Consider the following 19,403-nt stretch of genomic DNA (forward strand, 5'->3'; position numbering starts at 1 on the left):
TTGGAAGGTGGTGTCCTGACCAGACATCCACCCAATATACCCCAATCAAGACAACAGCGATCCACATCGGAGGATCTTTGAAAGCTGACATCTCAAGGTTCGGGGAGTCATCCGACGACCAGATGTCACCCAAAAATCCTCGATGTGATCTGAGGTTGCTTCAACAAGATCTGGGGTGGAAGAAGCTAGCTTGGCACTGATGAAGATCTAGTCGTGATGAATTCCGTAGCCGCCCTCAAGATCACGATCAAACAGACAATCCAACCTTAATTCCACCTTGAGGGCACCACTGTAAGCAGCAAATGGTTGTTGGACCCAAGAGAGCCCGGCGACTGCAAGACTGACCAAAAGGCCATCCCAACGACTGCCCAGAGCTGATCGACAACTCTTTGATGCACCAGACGGGTTTAGCTATCCCAGCCATGTTGGTGAAGCTTCAGACGATAGGGAGATATGCTTTGGCATGCTACCTCAAGGTCCGACCAATGAACTACCTTCCAAAATGAATCCTTCGAACTAAAAAGTGAGGGGCAAGTGTTGGACCGTATTTTATCCACCTGATGATGTGGCTACCCCTCGATGATGTGGCAAGTACATGGAGATATGACCTGACTGCCAAGACCGTGCGGCCTGAGCGACATCATGTGGCCCCTTCTACAGCTCCACAAACTTCGGATTCGATCTAACCATCCAGATGAGTTCGGCAAATCGGCAATATCTACATCATCGGGCAACCACCAACCCTACTCGATCTCCGCCTCAATCCTATGCTAGGTTTGTTGAAGGCCCAAAGGATCCCTGGTGCGCGGGGCATCCCGACCTTATAGCCAATAGTGCTAGCAGTCTTTTCTCACTGGTCAAAGATCGATCCTGTTAGGATCGGTTGACATCCACTATCTCTGGCCCTCTGACGATCACTTCTCTAGCGAGTGGTGATCTGCCACCTGACAGACCTCCCCTCATGAAAGGGAGCCAAAGCCAACATTACAGGGAGGTTTCCACTCTCTCTTCATCTCTCACCACTCGCCTTCTACTATTATCCCTTTCCGATTGTGATTGATTTAAGCATAGGAAAGTCCCTTGTCGGAAAAATCTTCATTGGTCTCTCCGGCATGTGGACTTTCCTTGTAGGTATCCGAAGGCCGCCCCCAGCATCCTTCGCTTCATTCTGGCGGCCATCTCGTCACGCCACCTGCGCCACCTCATCTTGGCCGGAGAGGAGCAGCAACAGATGGATTGGATAGTTGAAAAATATTCTTGTGTCAAGCAACATTCCAGTCAATGTGAATGGAGAAATAAAAAATTTGATCTTACACAGAAGAGGTCTATGCAAGGGGACCCTCTCTGTATTCCTTTTCATTCTTGTAGTGCACCCACTCTGTAGAATATTAAATGTCGCAGCTCCGACAAATTTTTTGGAGTCCTTGGAAACCAGTGGATTTATGGTGGCACGAAGATGCCATAATATGCTGATTGCACCATGATCATCTTTGCCTGAGCATAAAAGGAGTATCGTGTAGTTTTGAAAATCAGCACATGCAGTTTTGAATTGATCTCAGGGCTGTCCATCAATTATCAAAAGAGCTCATTGTCATCCATTGGTGAAGTTCCTGTGGTTGGAGTGGAACATGCAAACTGCCTCAATTCATGTGCCTCTCCCAATTAAATATCTTAGCCTTCTACTACGTGGTGGCAAACCTACGAGAGCGGATTGGATGATAACGGTACAGAGGATTGAAAGCAAGTTGGCATCATGGAAGAGTAATTATCTTTCTTTCGGAGGCGGTTCATCCTAATCAACTCAATCCTCTTATCCATTCCCTGTCTACTTGCATATCCCTATGCAAGGTTCCAGCTTAGGTTATTAGGCAGATCGATGGCTACGGAAGGTCTTTTTTTTCTGTGGCAGTGTTTCCAAAGGGAGAAGGGGGACTTGGTGTGAAAGATCTCAGCCGGCTTAACCTTTCCCTATTGGTAGTGGGGGTGGAGGTCTGTCGAATGATCAGAGCTTGTGGTGGAAAAAGATATCGTTGAAGTTTATGGCATGATATCGTTGAAGTTCTACAGAGTTCATTATGAGATTAGTAATGGTCAAAGTATCCTCTTTTGGAAAGGCAGTTGGATTTATGATGTCCCTTTCCCAATCCATCTTCCCCTTACTTTTTATATCTAATAGAAGGAAAAATGGACCAGTAGTCGATACTCTTTTAACTCTAGATCTCATACTTGATCGATTAGATTGCCGGCTAGGCCCACATTGGGACTTCAGACCTAGTTTGATCGATTGCCAGCCCCACTGAATTCGGTGTCTCTAAATCAAGAGAGGGATAGCTATGCTAGAAATGAAGTGATATTGGCCATCTCTCACTCTGTTATTTGCCCCTGGAGTATGAAAAATTTTGGAGATGGTCAGAGATGGCTCAATTCTGAGCAGAGACAACTTGTCAGTGATGCTGTGGATGAGCAGCAATTCAACATTTGTGATGTATGGTTCCTGTTTTGGCATCTTTTTGGCAGCAACAGCTTCTGCTGCCTTGTGTACTCAGTGCTCTCTATCATGTTTCCTCTTGACAGCAATGCTTTGGTTGACACTTTCTGTGTACCTTGCGTTGTCTTTTTTGTCCCTCTTCCTAGTGTTGTTTTCTGATTCTCTCTTGATCTTTTGTAGATAGTCTATTCACATTATTAATAAACCAGGTGGTTCTGTGAAACATTATTTTACTCAAATGTGAAATAATGGTAACAATTTTACGAACACAGTAACAGCTGAGTAGAATACGTTGGCCTTTGGATGCGTCCAAAAAGTAGCCGAAAGCTTTGAAGACTATAACAAAAGCAGCCATCCATTTTAGACCTTATGCCGACAGCAAACACACACACAGAGAGAGAGAGAGAGAGAGAGAGAGAGAGAGACGTTAACTCCAAGATGCATGTCTTTATCCGTGGAGGAGTGGAACGTGGATGATTATCGTAAAGACAACAAAGTTCATGGAATCCTTATCAAATCCATCAAACGTTGAATTATTGTGCAACTTAGAACACATGCGACGAAAGTTTCTAAGATCTCATGACCAGGAAATCCCTGGTTTCATTGCTATAAATACCTCCACTACGAGCAAGTATGGAGGTCTCATCCACCACACTCCACCAAGCTAAGCCCAAAAATGGCTCCAAAGCCTCTACTCCTCTTCCTTGCCATCCACCTGCTTGCTACTGCCATGTTCTTCACTCCGGCAGCAGCCGTAGAGACCCAAGCAGAGGAGGCTAAAGAACAACTCACTGCGAGTCAGTAGCATATATTTCTCTACTTATTACTCTCTTTTCACTTCAGATAACTAGCTAACTAGAATTTAACACTTCTTCTTCTTGTTAGTTATTATCAAGGCTGAGTTTGTTGTTTCCAGAACAATAAGTTATAGATAAATAATTATGTGTCATGTATTTAAATGCTTTATTTATACTAAAATGGCATAGGAATCATTTTTAAGTTTATCATGTTTCCATCTGTTCTTATTAGTCATGTTTGACTCTTGCCTATCAGAGCAAATGGGCGAAACAGAGGGTGTTGGAGAGGAGAAAAAAGTGTGCTACTACATCAGAGGTCACAGAGTCTGCCACCCACCTACGGCTCAGGCAGAGACACACAGTGTTGAAGAAGATAAAAGAGTTTGCTATTATGTCAGGGGTCACAGAGTCTGCCACCCACCGGCTCCCTAAATGGCAGAGTGCATCACGTTGCTGTACATGGCCTCCCCCATGAGTATTGCTTGATGTAGTGAGGAGAAGTTTGGAAATAAAACCAAACCCTGAGTGTGTTTCTGTGCTACATGTAAGTAGCCTACCATATGTGCCTTATATCTATGTTAAATAATTGGGGAGGTGCCATAAAGTTGTTCTCAAAAAAGAACATGGAGAAAAAAGAGTTCCCTACATAAGATTGTGTCTTCTTCTTCCTTTTTCTTCACTGAGAACTGAGAGTAGGTAGTTTCCTTCTTTTATCATCTTCTTTGATGGTCTGGAACATGGAACTTGTGGTGCTGATGGCCAGAACTATCTAGCTCCAAAATTAAAACCTATGGATCCATTGCGCTGGCCTACTCTTGTGTAATTTAATATAAGAGAGTTTTTCTTATAAATCTGATAGTATTTTGTCTGACACAACTTTTGTGCTTCAGGAATTGGACAACAAATATCGTTATCTTATATTTGAACTAGTCCCGGCAGGTTGCTTGCCGAGACCAGAACTAATATAAAATCGTGCAGACTTCGGACCGACATAACATTTTGGGCTTGAAAATTCCAACCAAAAGCTGGAAGTCGCATGACCCATATCCAATTTGCCTTTGGGACTGCCATGGCCTCGTGTTAGACTAAATCGACATACTTCTTATCTACGGATGCATACTGTAGTTAGGAAATGTTTCCATTTACTGACAATTGCAGGCTGTAGCATGCAATAGAGGTGTCTGGGGTATGGCATGCGTTTCACACACACACACACACGCAAAAAAAATAAATAAATAAATAAATAAAATAAAATAAAATAAAATGATCATATGGTGAACTCCGTGTGTCTTGAAGGTGATCTATCTAAAAACAAGTTTGTCCTATCACCTTCTTCTCTTTGATGTCTTTGATTCAGTAGATTTTCTCCCGCACTTCCACGCATTTCATATCTAGATCAATGGGAAGGTAGTGGATTGGTTAGCCAATTCGTTTAATATTCTTGCACATATTTGGTTACCTATTTTCCCAAATGAAAAAAAAATATATATATATATATATATAGTATCTTGATCAATGAGTCCATTCTTGGTGACATGGTTATCCAAATATTTTCATAAAAAAAATAAAATAATAAAAATGGATATTCATTATCTTATTATGTCATGTCATTGAATTATTCAACTGGTTGAATGTGTAATACACGTATCGAGGCCCTTCTGCTCTGGTTTGACCATGCAAGCCACAATCCGTTCCATCTGAAGGTGAGTCCAAAATTTTGCACACCACTTGTCATAAAATTTTACTATCCAATAATTTCTAGCGGCCTTAATTTCTACTTCTTCATGGAGTTGTGCCACATTTTTCTCTTGACGAAAGTTTGCTAGTAGGTCCCATAACATTCAACAACAATAAAATAACAATATTTACTCTGAAAAAAACAGCTAAGATTAAATTTGAAACCTAGATATTTTAATAATTGACTAATATTGAGTTTGATATATATATACATATAGTGGTAGTTATTTATGATAGTTATATTACAATAGTAGATGATTAATAATAACATTTTTATATTATGATAGTAGCTAAATAGCAGTGCTTGCACACTTATTGTTTTTCATTTCCTCCTGCATATGGTTAGACTCAAAGGTGAAGCTAGGAATTTTCAACAAGAAGAGCCAAATATAGTATGTTATTGAAACAAAAAAATATTTAATCAAAAAGATGTAGAAATTTTTGTTGAGAAATAAATTTAAAAATATATAATGAATATTTTGAGCACGTGTTGACACTTCAAAAGAAATTATAAGTTAATCATTTTGACTCTAAAAGCTTTAACATTGATTTCAGATGCCAAATTATATATAATGAAGAAAAAAGAATCACCAATAATTAGGAAGAGATTTGAAGAAAAAATAATCAAACAAAAAAAAAAAAAAATGGAACCAAGAGCCCCTCTTTACCACAAAACCCAAGCTCCTTGTAGCTAATTATAGAAGTCTAAAATCCTTATGAGATGAAATTTATGAAGAGAAAAAAAGAGAGCATGCGAATTGTTTTGGAAGATGAACTTAGGGCTTGTTTAGGAAATCCATCAGGATTGTGAGATGGATCTTTTTTTTCCACAGGCTAAAATAGAGGCTAAGATTTAGGCAGATCCTTGAAAGACTGCAGACTATATGGACCAACAGCGAATAGACTATTCTTATGGGATATTGCTGCGGTATTCTGCCACGTCTATTTCATATGGCTCCTCCTGAGGCCCTCCCCGTGGTACGTTACGTGGTGGAATGCTTCTCATAACTATATCTGTTCTCACAGGCATTTATGTCTCTCTCTGCCTATGATTTTATTTGTCCACATATTTTAGTTTAAGCTGTCTTTTGTCCGCAAAGTCCATCAAAGTACAAGAGTGATGGTAAAATTTTCCATCAATAAGACCAGCTCACATACATGCATCCATCAACCAGTCTTCCATAACCATTACAAGGGCCGAAATTGTAGACCTTGATCATTAGAAGGAGAGGATAACCTTAATTGGACTCTGTGATTAACCAGGATTTGGAGATTTTCCAAGCTTTAGACATCTTGCAAGACTTCAAACCCCGGCCTGGCACAGCGTTCTTACGAAATCCTTCCAACCTTCATTTGCCGTGCAAGTTTCTCAAACCTCAAATGCCCGAGTCCTACTGCCCTATAAATTCACCAAGGGGAACCAGAGGTGGTCTCATCCCATCGAGCTCACCATGGCCCCAAAGAGTTTCTTCCTCCTCTTCCTTACCATCCACTTGCTTGCTACGGCCCTGCTCTTCCCTCCAGCGGTGGCCAGAGAGCTCCCACCAGGGGAGCTAAAAGAACAGCTGACTACTGGTCAGTGGCAAATAAATCTCTATTTTAACCTTTTTCTTTCCACTGTAGATAACTAGTTGATTTAGATTTTCAACTTTGTTTTCGCATAAGTTATTGCCTAATTTGATGTTGTTGTTTGCAGAATAATAGATTACTAATGGACTGTTATACCTTCTACTAACACTTTTGAATGTTTTATTGCATTGAAAGTTGTAACAATTCATTAGTGGTTTATTGTTTTGGAGACGAGAAGATCAGCTCTACCAATATCGCCAACTTTTCTTTATATATAGTTGAATTACACTAAGCGATTCTAGTTATTCATGTTGATCCTTTTTTCGCAGAGCAATCTAGAGACACATCAAGTGTTGAAGAAGAGAAAACAATCTGCTACTATATCCTGGGTGAAAGAATCTGCATCCCACCTGCAGCATCTCCCTGACTACCAGAGTGCATCACAGTGTTGTCTATGGGCTCTCCAAGTGGGTTCTCCTGATTATAAATTGCTTGGAGTATCAGGGAGAGTTAAAAAACCCGAACATGTATTTATATGGCAAACAAGGGCTGAGAGTAGTTTGTTTGTTCTTGTCATCTTTCTAATAAAGTTTGTCATCTTTCTAATAAAGTTGGAACTTGACGTGGATATGGTTTATGCTGTAGTAGGGTGGACAAGAGGCTTAAAATTATTAATTAAAATCTTGGTAGCAAAATATGATCTTCTTAATTACCCTAATCTAGGTACATGGAATGAAATATTGCAAGCAAAGGGCCTCTAAACTTGTACGAAAATATAAACTTGAATTGGCTGGGATTGCTCTGCTTGTGCCTAAATTGAGAACATGACCAACTGAAGTCAGGAAAGGAGTCCGATTATCCTACCTTAAACCCAATTGATTTTGATTCAAAACTTGGCCACGGTAGCTTGATCAATGGCAGTTGCTTGATTAGTTTAGCTCATGCATCCTGTCAGATGACAAAAGTACAAAACCAAAACTAAGCTATTTAAAATCCACGTAAGAAAATCGATGTAATGTCTGAGTTCACAAAAACTTTAGATAATTCTACAAGTAGAAAAATTTTGAATTTTAAGAATCTAAAATGATTAGCATGGAAGAAACAACAATAATAAAATAACAGCACCATCACCAAAAACAAGAGATGGCATCGTTCATTTGTGATTAGTAGGCCTGCTCATAGCCCCGAATGTTCTGCTAATTCAGGAAAAAAGGATATCCAAAGATAGTTAATATGAATAAATATTATGAAAGCAGACAGGTTTTCTACCGCACATAGGAAATTTGAATAAATATGACATTAATTTGCCAAAATAAATATTCAAGAATACATGGGTAGATATGACAATGAAGAATGTAATGTTTTCTTAATAAAAATGAAATCAATGCACATAAATGCAACGAGGCTCCAAACCGGAACGACATGAAGAAGCCACGTATATTCTACTATTAGAATCAAATTTCCAAGCAATGTGTGAAGCTCCACTCAGGGGTCTTCCACCTCCACCCAGCGTGCATTGCACATGTTAAGCTCCAGTATTACAAATGGATAAGAGTTAAAGATCTCAAATAAACCTGAGAGCATGTCAAACTTCTTTTAAACCACTGTCCAAAACCAAGTTGTTAGCCTCTTGGTCATAGAAGCTGCTTTGGAAAATGGGGCACTTCTGAGAATGCTTTATGTTCTTTTTTCAGGCTGATTTCCAAGGCCCTTACCATATGCAGCAATTAGAAGGGCCTCAGCTCGGCCTGCAGAAGTCACCAAAAAAAAGAAAAGAAAAGAAGCAAAAATTAAACTACAGAGATCTTAGGTCTTGATTAAGCATTGTGATAAAACTATTCAGCTTATGTGCTGTCTACACAGCTATCCAAAGGGTCAAAAGATTAAAAACAATTTTAAAAAAAAAAAAAAAGAGGTTAGAAGATGGATGGTTGGAAATAGCTAAATGATTGCAATGCCAAACCCAAAATTATTAAATATATATTCAAAGATAGGTCGGTCTATATTTCTGATGTAAATTTATCTAGTCAACACATCATGTAAATTCAAGACATCTGTACAAGTACTTTCAGAGAATTACCATGATCCTTCTTCCTCTTTAGAAGAGAACTCAAAGACGGAAATAAGGTGGATGCAGCTTCTCTGCTATCATCCTGTTATAAAGAAAAACAAAATGACATGTTTCAATGCTGTTTGGAAGGGAAATGGAAAGAAATAGAAATAAAACAAGCATGTTTAGATATTCAACAAAGTTCCATGGTGCAATTAATAGTGCAAGTGATCACCCAGCAAAATCTACGGAAACAAGATGGGAATTGACTTTCCAGGCAAGAGGATACTCTAAGTATCTCTAAATTAGACTAGTTCAAGATTCATCACTGAGTGACTGAGAAATATGTAGGTTCATCCGGCCACCACTTCACTGTAGAGCCAACACACATTTCCCGAACTGATGCAAGCAGGGTGTGATGCAAATGTTCCCAGTTAGAGGAGACCAAGTTGATGAGTTAATTGAACATCCTGAAGAAATGGTGGAGGAGTTGATATGATTATAGTAATTAGCTCACAGAAATATCTACAGCACAAATAGTGGTGTATGACAATAGATGTTTTCAGAATAAGGGTTAAGCACCATTCAGTCCCCATATCGTGGCAAATGTTGCATCACTTCAATAACAATCTGAATAAAAATGAAAGGAATTGTTGAACATAAACAATTGACCCAATGGGGCCAGCTTTGCCTTTATGTATCCTCATTTGCCAAGAAATTTAGGGCTACCATTGATGTGAATCATCAAAAAAGTAATTAAAACAATAGATTGAAAAATAATAGTTCTAGCAACTTAGAAAATATTAACTAATTTCCGTGATGGTTTCCATATCTCCATCCATCAACGGAATGCCCATTGAAGGGCAAACACTAAAAAGTTATACATAGAAATACCAAAACCTGAAAACAAAAATAATCCAAGAAGTTAAAACTCCTTGGTCATTGATCAGAAAAGAAAGATGATTTCAGCCAGAGGTCAGGACCTACATGGGAAATCAATAACTTAGATATATCAAAAATTGTAGTCAAATAACCATGAAATGAAAATAAATGTTATTTATCACACTCGAGAATCTAATAAAGATGGACAAGTTTTCTTAAAAAAATATTTGGATATATCAAAATGGAAAACCTCACTTACATTAAAGCAAATACAAGCATATGGATTCACCAAATGAAACTGCACATTAAGCCAGACTAACCTTATTAGAGGTAGACCCAGAGAGGTTAAACTGATCCTTCCAGAGACGAGATGACACAGGCACAACAGAAAATCCTGATGCCACTAAGACCCCAATCCACAAGCCATATGTAAATCCTCCACTCCACCAGCCCTTCATTACAAAAGAAACAGGTTTTGCACTCAGAACTGTGTCCAATGTCAAGCTTTTGACTGTCACCAGAAAAACAAATAGAATTGGTTTAACAAACTGCATTTCCTGGCTTGCAATGTACTCCCACTTGCAACGAGAGGAGCAAATGTACAAAAGAAGCTTCGACTCATGGATGATGGGTGCATGGGTTCTTCATATAGGAATAAATATGGTGTTATTTCTGGAGATCCAATGACTAGGTGGAACAATGGGTTTATCTTTCCTCCAGTGAAGGACCATCACTATAAGCTCCAGCATATGTTGTTTGTTCCAAAGTAAAGATAATTAATTGTTGTACTCAGACATCTTAATGTCCATACTGACCAGTTGTTTCCCTCCAGGCCCTTCCAAAAGAACTAAAGGTTTCAAGTCATGGAACCCCTTTTCCCCAGCCATATCACCATTGCATACGAGGTGACAAAACATCTGACACTGAGTAAAACGATTCAATTGGCTTAGGGGTGGTTGTGTAGAAAGTAGTACCTCGGATCTTGCATATTGAATCTTCTGATAAAACTTGACATATTTCAGTGCTCATAAACCAATTTACCAATGAAATCCTACTTGTGCTTTGCTTTTAATGATGGCCTCAGAGTATCCAAGATAACTATGCAATGAGCTTATTGATTGTAGGTCATGTAATATTATAGAAAAGTGGGGTTTCAGCCAAGTTCTTGAGCTGTTTTATTAGATCCATTTAGATAACTGGTACCTCAGAAAGGAGTTTCTTCCTTTTTCATTTAGCAAAGCTTCTTTCCAGAGAATAAAGGAATAACACTTGGTGACTCTGAAGGATGATGTTGTTTACCGGTTAGACAGAGATATTTGTTTTTTGGAAACCAGCCCATTAGCAAGGTAAATATCAATTGGAAGGTAGAAATATTAGGTGGATGAATTAATAACCTGCCTCTAATCTTGTATCTATGGAACATAAGCAGAATACAATTTATAATCCTACTAGACTCATAAGCCATATTCTTAGACACTTACATGACAGGATAACACATTAAATGAATGACAGTTTGATAATGATGCACTGGTGGATGTGGTGATAGTGGTGTTACACAAATACAATCCAAGCAAGACTAAAGGCATCTATTAAGAATGGATACAAATGCTGACTTGGGGTGTTCAGGGTGCTGCTCAGGCAGGAGCATAATTTCTACTTCTTCCAACTACCAGGGTTCAAAGGCAAGTTAGCTGATGGAGAATCTCTGGACTGGTAAAGCACCGTTCTTGCTACTGTAGACCCTTATATTAAAAGAGGCCAATTTGTTATAGTCTGAACTTCTTGCACTGAATTGCATGATTTTTCCTTTTTGGAATTCCACTTTATTTTATAAACATCATATTGCAGATCTTGAATATGACCACGTATGAGACTGGCTTTAAAGTTCTTGTACTTAGCCTATCTTTTCTCCCTACTTTTATTATTGTTTTCTAGTTGCTAGCTGATAACTGATAAAAGAGAAGGCGGTGACCAAACCAGTGCAAAATGTTTAAGTAATGGAATAGTTAGTTAAGATGCCTAGTTTTGTTTGGCTTCATACATTCTCTAATATTTTCAAAGGGAGACCATTCATTATCTTCTCTCCTTCACAACCACTTTGCTAGAGTACCAACCAAACATGCTGAATTGGCAAGAGATTATACAAATAAGCCTTCTGATAACTGCAATAATATCCTATATCTTCTTTAGCAGCTCTTATTTCCCTGAACAAGCTATATATCTCATATGTAAGCTAAAGGCAGGAGTTAGGTGATGTCTCATGTTGGCTACACAGCTTTTACTTTACACTGGGAAACTGCAGGACTTTTTGTATCGTACCAAGTCAGTGGTGCACAAGCGAGTGCAGTTCTTGCTTCTTAGCCTGTGCCTGGTTGCAAAGGCATGGAGACAAATGCAATGAAATTAAGAGGGGACTCAGTACCCATAGTTTGTGTGAGAAGATAAAAATGGAACAAAATAAGGAGAAAACATTCAGTCTTATATTCTGACAGGGGCCAAAGGATACTGTTTTTCAGAAAGACCACACAAAAGGAAAAGTGGAAAACTTTTCATGCTCCAAGTTTCACAACCTAACAAGACATCGGACTCATGGAAGGCCACAAACACCAACTCACTGTCATGAAAACCAACAGCAACACCACCATCACCAACCAACCACAATCATTATCATAGGCAACACCACTTCTACCACTATTGCATCATAATTGCAGCCACCAGGACAACTTTCACTGCCACCACTACCTTTGCCAGGCTCATCTCCCCTACCATGCCTGCCCCTCCTATTACTGTCAGTAATACTACGCGAACCATTGAAGCAAAGTCATCACCATTATCATTCCTTCACTGTAGCTTTCACCGCCATCATCACCATTACAAATATCACTCTCTTTATGTTTTTCCCAATGCAACCAAACAATTAAATTTCATAATTTTCCTTTCTTTGTTATTTTCTCTTCAAGTAATGTTCTCAACTTGCCATTTTCTTTGTTGTCACACTATAATCCCTTATAATTAGCCTACAAAGTAACTAGTGAATTTCACTAAGATAGCTTTTTGCACTTTAAGTATCTAGAAGAGGAAGCATTTGTTGATAAATCAATTCAGACAGGGCTTTTAGGATCCATATTAATGAATAAATATATAGAAACAGTTTATTCATGAGGTTTATGTATGTAAAAGTGGTTAAGGGCTAAGTATTAGTACATGTTAGGCACTATTAGGATTTAGCTTTGATTAGCATTAATTTAAATGGAGTTATCAGAATATCATTATCTTGGTAATAGCAAAATTGTTCTTGGAGACCCAGTTGTCTCTTTAAAGAAGTGGCAATTATGGCTTCACTAAAGAGAACAGATTTCAGCATGCTCCTAGGCTAGGCAATAGTCTTGCCACAACCATTCTAGAAGCAGGACTCAGAAGGTTATCTTCACAGACAGCAGCGTGCATCACCTTCCTAGTTTCCTATGTACTTGATCTTTCTTGTACTCTTCATTAAGCTAAATCTACTAATTTTAAATGAAAAATAATCAATTAGGTATCATATCCTTTATAGTTGACCTAACAAAAAAATGTCATTAAGTCCCTTTCATAAGAACTTGAGGGTGCAATTAGCATATGATAATAGATGAATTTAGTTCTAACCTGTTTTCCATCCTGCGGGAAAGGATTTGACCGTTCTATAAATGCAATAGTCCCTGGAATAAAGAGGTTTATTAGGAAAAAAAAAATTGAGAAAATGTATGACAAAAGTCTTAAAAATTTTCAACAAGAAACATCACCAGTAAATTACATCGCCACCACTAACTGGAGCAAGAGAAAGACTGAGATTCACTATATACCACATGAACCACCAACAACCCCTTATGTGGGACCTCCATCAACTACATGTAGGGGATGCAGATTAAGAAGGGTGTTCTATGGTTCACACTGCATGCAGGTGCTTATTGCATATACTTGCTTGCAGGTTTAGGAGATGGTCAAAACTTTCGACTCTTAACTTTGCATTTATAATAAATACTCGTAGTCAATAAATAGTGAATTGCTTCTATTGAAGGAATTCCATAATAGACAACCAAACTATATTCAAAATATTATAAACAGAGCACTCATTATTTGAAACCATAGAAAGGCAGGAACAATAGTCGTATACTGGTAAACCTTTTCTTAACACTAACATATTGTATCTAACATCTTAAGAACTAGGAAATTCAAAGCCATGCACTAAAACTGTGCCCCTATAACAATAGATGTAAAAAATTGAAGCTAAAAGCATAGGCCTCAATAACATGTGCTATTTACACGGGAATAATTTGTACATTATAAAGTGCATATATTAATTCTGAGCATGGGAGAAGTAGCTTCTCTAGTTTCCAACAAGAATCTTGCAAGCCAAAAATATTTGCTCGTGTAGCACTAAACTTTTCAACTTCAAATGGATAAATACCTTCATGTTCGTGCTTATTAATAGCCTTAGAAAGCAGAATAAGATGTCAGGTGTATCACAAATTTAATGTTTTAACAGATTAAGAAAATTCATATTCATAAAGCCTACAAAAAAGGTGCTCTGATGTCATATAGCAAGCTAGACACAAGAAGATGAATCTGAATATGCATGGACATCCCTAAAAAGGTCCCCAAGTTCCAATACAGCCCCAAGGTGTGAATTGAGCTTGAGACATAAAACCTACGGAGAAAAGCCAAGCGGAATGTATACTCTGCTGATACAAGCCTCATGTTGTCCAAGGCACTCCAAGCACTCTCCCAGGAACTCAAGTGAGGTGACTCAATTCTGAAGCACCTCAACAGTAACCAGGCGAGGCGAGTTTATTGATGCGATGCCAAGTGCCTAGGACAAAGCAAGAGGTGTTCGGTGAAGCATCTCTCCAATGTCCAGACTATATCGCATTCCTTTTACACCCATTTCTTGCGAGTCGTATGAGTTCTATTTTGATGTGCATTTTGGTCCATTGAATCTTGTATCAGTGAAGGATTAAATGAATAAAAAAGCTCCACTTTCTTTATTCTGCTGAAACCTAGGATCTTTAGTAAGCGTGGAGGTGGCTGCCGCCACTGCAGGAGCAATGGAGCACCAGCTGGAGAAGAAGGTGACAAGAACAAACTACAATCAAACAGATTTTGAAGAGCATGCTAATTTGAAGGAATAAGCAAGAAGAATAACCATTATTAATCAACAGAAGATGGAAGTGATTGGAATTAAGTGATAACTATGACTATAATACTTGAAGACTTGAAGCTACTCTAGGATGTCTAGTTATATACCTTTTTCTTTGTTTTGCTTAAAAATACATTTTAGGAAGTGATTTTGATGTCAAGTTTGAAATTGAAGCTACTTCAAGATGTCTAGTGGATTAATTTTGTTTCCTTTTGTTTAAAAAAATGTTATGGAAGGTGATATTTTAATCTAGGTTTTCAAAGAATGTGGAACATTATATCTAATGTTCGAGATCCTTATGATTTACAGTATGGAAACTTGATGATAAAATTTATGATGTTTGTCTTGTCCTCAGATGCAAATGACATTTATCTTTAGTGAATTTATTAATTTTTTTATAAACTAGAACTTTGCTTTCTTTAGGCAAGTGACTTTTTAGCACATACCACCTGAAGCAATATGGCGGTACTGATGCCTTAAGGCTGTCCTTTTCTTTTGACAAACCACAAAGTTATGACACATGAGAAAAATACATAAAGCTAAACTATGCATCCTTATAACTGCCACAAGTGTACGCTTGGCCTGAGGTGCTCAACTATAACCATGTACAAGCAACACTTCTACTCAAGACTTGTTCCACTCTAAACAAGGAAAATGATCCTCATTCAAGAAAATGTTGATATTTTGAAGTTCTCAATGATTATATCATATCGAAGACAACTTACAAAGAGCAAAACGTCCATTGATGAAATATCTTCATGTGATCCCTTCCTGTTTTATTATATCAACAGATATGGCATGGTATTGACATTTATTTGTTGAATTTCACATGAGATCACCAAGTTGATGATCAAAGTGAATAAAAATCAGCCAATAATACATGCTTGCCACAGGCATTTTCAATTAGCTGGCACTTTTGCGTTGGAAGAAAGGCTGAATCTAATGAATTACATATATATCATCCTCAAATTAGCTGATTAGTGATTAGAAATATCAAAAGAATTCCAAAAGCAGAACACACTTCTTATTTTGCTTGGGTTGTGGGGTTTTCAAAAAGCAAACATATTAGGTGTACTTCCATTAAATTAATGGTGTAACATACTCTACCACAACCCCAACATTGGGGGGGGGGGGGCGATACTCAAATCATTTTCTCTTCTCTTCTCTGTCACAGCAACTTCCATTTACATCATGCTATCTAACTAATGTTTCATAATGGATTTCAGGAAAGCTCATAAAACAAATACCTGTTCAAGGTATACATTCTAAACCCTTGGATGCATAACATCATGCACTGTGGTCAATTATAAGATAACTCTAGATACACATCCAACATTCCATCATCTTTCATTCTGAAAATGCTCAAGAACTTATACATCTTCAATCTTCAGCCAATATTATGACTTGTTGGAAGATATTCTTGTTGATTCTTAAAATATAAACAGCTAAATACTTTTGCAGATGTCAAAGGAGTCATCATTGTAAACAAAGCAAAGATTATCTCAACATGCATGTAACAGCAGCAGTGTTTGCTGAATGAATCTGACAGCTAACCATCTTGTTTATTTTGTATTTTCTATTTTTTCTAAAAAAGAATTGTATTGGCTATATTATTAGCAAAACTCTTTGCAGATTTCATAAGCATAAAGCATCTTCAACTAGTGAGATATGGAGTTGTCACTACCAAAAAAAACATGGGAACACTACAAGATTTAAACATTATAATGTACAATGCTGTTGCCTAAATGTAAGCGTATCACATAGTGCACAACAAAAGGAACCATAAAAGTAGCTCATACCAGGTGGTGCATCAAAACTGCGAAGCAACTGAATGATAGATCTTGCATCTAAACGTTTTCTAACTCTTTTACCAACCAAAACTTTCAAGCAGGGGGTATCAAACACCTACAATATCATAAGATACATTATGCTCTGAAATAATCAGATAATGACTATTCATTGGAGACAATAGTAATACGACTAAGCAAACAATGGCCTACAAAACCAATGCACAATTACCCAGTGATTTCACCTCACTAAGAAAAAGTTGATTCTTTTTCCATCAGAATGAATATTATTTTTTGTATTCCTGATTACAGCCATCCATGTTAACTTCTTTGAATAAAACATTTTACAAGGGTGGAGCTTGAGAAACAAATAGGTGCACACTCAGACTGCATGATAATTATACTAAACTAAGCCTTCATTCCCAACTAGTTCGGGATGGCTGCAAGAATCCTTTTCCTCCATTCCGTTCAGTTTAAGGTCACATTTTCTGAAAGATATCAAGATATGAAGTCCTTCCTTACTACTTCATCCCATGTGATTTTTGGCCTACCTCTACCCCTTTCGTTCTATATATCCTTCATACTATAAGATAATTATAAAGGCACTACATCATGTATGGTTACATGGTTACAACCATTCAATTCAAAAGCTATTTAAAGGTTATATCAACACAACTATAGCATGTAACAATTACAACAAACAAGATTCACGTCACAACCGAGTTAAAAAAAAAGAGTACAAAATTAAATCCAAAAAAAAAAAAGAGTACAAAATTAAATCCAAAAAAAAAAAAAAAATCCTACTCATTACCTGAGCGGCGCCGTCGGGTTTTAAAAGAGCCAGAGCTCCATGAACATCAGGATCGATCCCAACAACCCATTCCGAACCCGAATCTCTCCTCGACTCCTCTTCGGGGAAAGGGAAAGAGAGAGAGCTCAGCCAGTCCTCCTTAAGCTGGGAATCGGCGGCGGCAACTCTAGGCCTAACCCTAGAAGAGCCATCACAAGTAGACCTATTTGCGGTGGGAGCCAAACGATGGATATCTTTGGAATCGAGAGAAGGGGAGAAGCGACTGGTGAAAATGGCGGGAGAGAAGTGGAGTTTGGATCGGAAATTGGAAGAGATTGCGTGCATGGATAGGGCTGGGCGGGAGAGGCTTCGTGGTTGGGTTTGGAGGGATGCCATAAATTTGATTTCCCGGGGGGGAGATGTAAATGAGGACTCATAAGGATCTGGGCGGCACTCCAAGAGCCCATCTAACACGCTATAATGTGGCCCCCTTTTTTTTCGGTTAGGGGAGGGGGGCCGCGCAGGGATTGTCGGGGTAAGCATCATGATCTATTAATCAATAACCTCCGTTGTGTCCTTCCCAACAAATTATATTGTTCTGCCTATAGGATCACACCCCGCACAAATCTCCAAGCACTCTAAACACTTGTTGTGCTGATCGCAAAGGGATCATTGTGCAATCTAAGATGGATTTGTGAGAAGGGATGTGAATCCTTCTTTTGCATGAAAGATATCACCTCCCCATGAGAATATCATGCCCTTTGAACACCTACTCCATTTTCTAGAATAGCACGTGGTTCTCTTGATCTTTCCATGGTTATTAGGGTTGGAATTGGGCTCCAGTCGGACCGGACTTCGGGTTAGGCCTGAAATAGTTCAGATCGGACTTGGACTTAATTATAGAGCCTGTTTGTATTTTGGATTGAGTTCAAATATACGTTTGGCCTAGCTCGGGCTTAAGCCTGAATTCCTGCCTGATTATGAGTCGGGCTTAGGCCTGAAGTCTAATCTGATTATAAGCCAAATCCTATGGTGAATAACACGACATGTTACCTCTTGAATTTCACAAATTCTCGATTGCAAATTATCCATCGTGCATGTGCTCCGAGATTTGCTTTTGTTTACATGGACCTGGCTCCTTTTCTCACTGGTCACGATCTTTTAAGAGATTTCTTCTTCGAACTGTCTTCTCCTCCTCTTCCGCGGCCTTCCACATGGCAGCAGCGGTCTCCAACCAAGATTCCTTCTACTCCTCTAGCTCCAGACGCGCCTCCTCTTCCTCGTGCTTCTGGATCGCCTTCCCCTCCTTCGATGGTGCCACTACTTCCAACCAGGCTCCCTTGGATCATCTTCCCTTCCTCCAACAGTGCCGTTGTTTCAACCAGGCTCCTTTTTGCTCCTCTGATCCTCGTCATGCTATAGCCACTGTTGGCTTCCCCCACTGGCTCCAACAGTGCTCAATTGGCAGTCAAGTTTGCCATTGGGGATGGAACAATCAAAGACCCAGTAAGCCTGAACGAAGACTTGGTGTGGCCAGTGGTAGTTGTCGTCATCGTCTGAGACCCAATAGACTTGAGCGACCTCGTCGATCAGAAAGGAGCATCGGAGCAAGTGCTGGGGATTGGGTTTTTGGGCTTAGAAGTTTTTTTTGAAAAAAAATTAAGAGAGGGAAGAAGCTGATGTAGGCCATGTGGTTGAAAATCAGACTGGCCCAATTGGATTTGGATCGAGCTCAGGCTCGGACATAGATCGGGCTTGGGCCTAAGTTTTTTAAAAACTTTTGAGTCTAAGCCTGACCTACTTCCAGCCCCATCGATTATTGGTTATTTGTGTTTGCATTTATTAGTCACAAGATGAGAAAAAACTCTTATAAACCAAATTGGACAAAATAAATTATTTTCTCTATATTTTGATCCTGTGAGATTGCTCTCCAAGTCACGGTGTTCAAAATCAACAAGAGAATTCTACTTATATATCTATGAGTATAACTTTGTTCATGCTTACATTGCGAGATGTGCATGTATCAAACCCTATATCCAAATTGTTAGTCATGGAATGGTGTTTTGCAACTTCGTTTTCAAGTTGGCAGTTTGCAAAATGTGCAATAAAACATGCGGGAATAAATTAGGT

At 38.7% G+C, this 19,403-nt stretch overlaps 1 protein-coding gene and 1 long non-coding RNA gene across 2 annotated transcripts; one reads left to right on the forward strand and one right to left on the reverse strand.

The window, feature by feature from the left end:
* Positions 1–3,105: 3,105 nt before the first annotated feature.
* Positions 3,106–7,219, forward strand: LOC105045469 (uncharacterized). The gene is made up of 3 exons (XR_832057.4): positions 3,106–3,285; positions 3,542–6,000; positions 6,921–7,219. It is a non-coding gene; the product is annotated as an uncharacterized lncRNA (long non-coding RNA).
* Positions 7,220–7,866: 647 nt separating this feature from the next.
* LOC105045471 (Holliday junction resolvase MOC1, chloroplastic) lies at positions 7,867–17,765 on the reverse strand. Its single transcript, XM_010923768.4, has 6 exons — positions 17,295–17,765; positions 16,496–16,601; positions 13,166–13,218; positions 9,844–9,975; positions 8,672–8,744; positions 7,867–8,339 (listed from the first exon to the last, which is right to left on the reverse strand). The coding sequence occupies exons 1-6, from the start codon at positions 17,667–17,669 to the stop codon at positions 8,269–8,271; spliced, it is 810 nt and encodes a 269-aa protein (XP_010922070.1). The 5' UTR covers positions 17,670–17,765; the 3' UTR covers positions 7,867–8,268.
* Positions 17,766–19,403: the final 1,638 nt, after the last annotated feature.

Source organism: Elaeis guineensis, chromosome 5, assembly GCF_000442705.2.
Source record: "Elaeis guineensis isolate ETL-2024a chromosome 5, EG11, whole genome shotgun sequence".
Lineage (NCBI taxonomy): Eukaryota > Viridiplantae > Streptophyta > Magnoliopsida > Arecales > Arecaceae > Elaeis > Elaeis guineensis.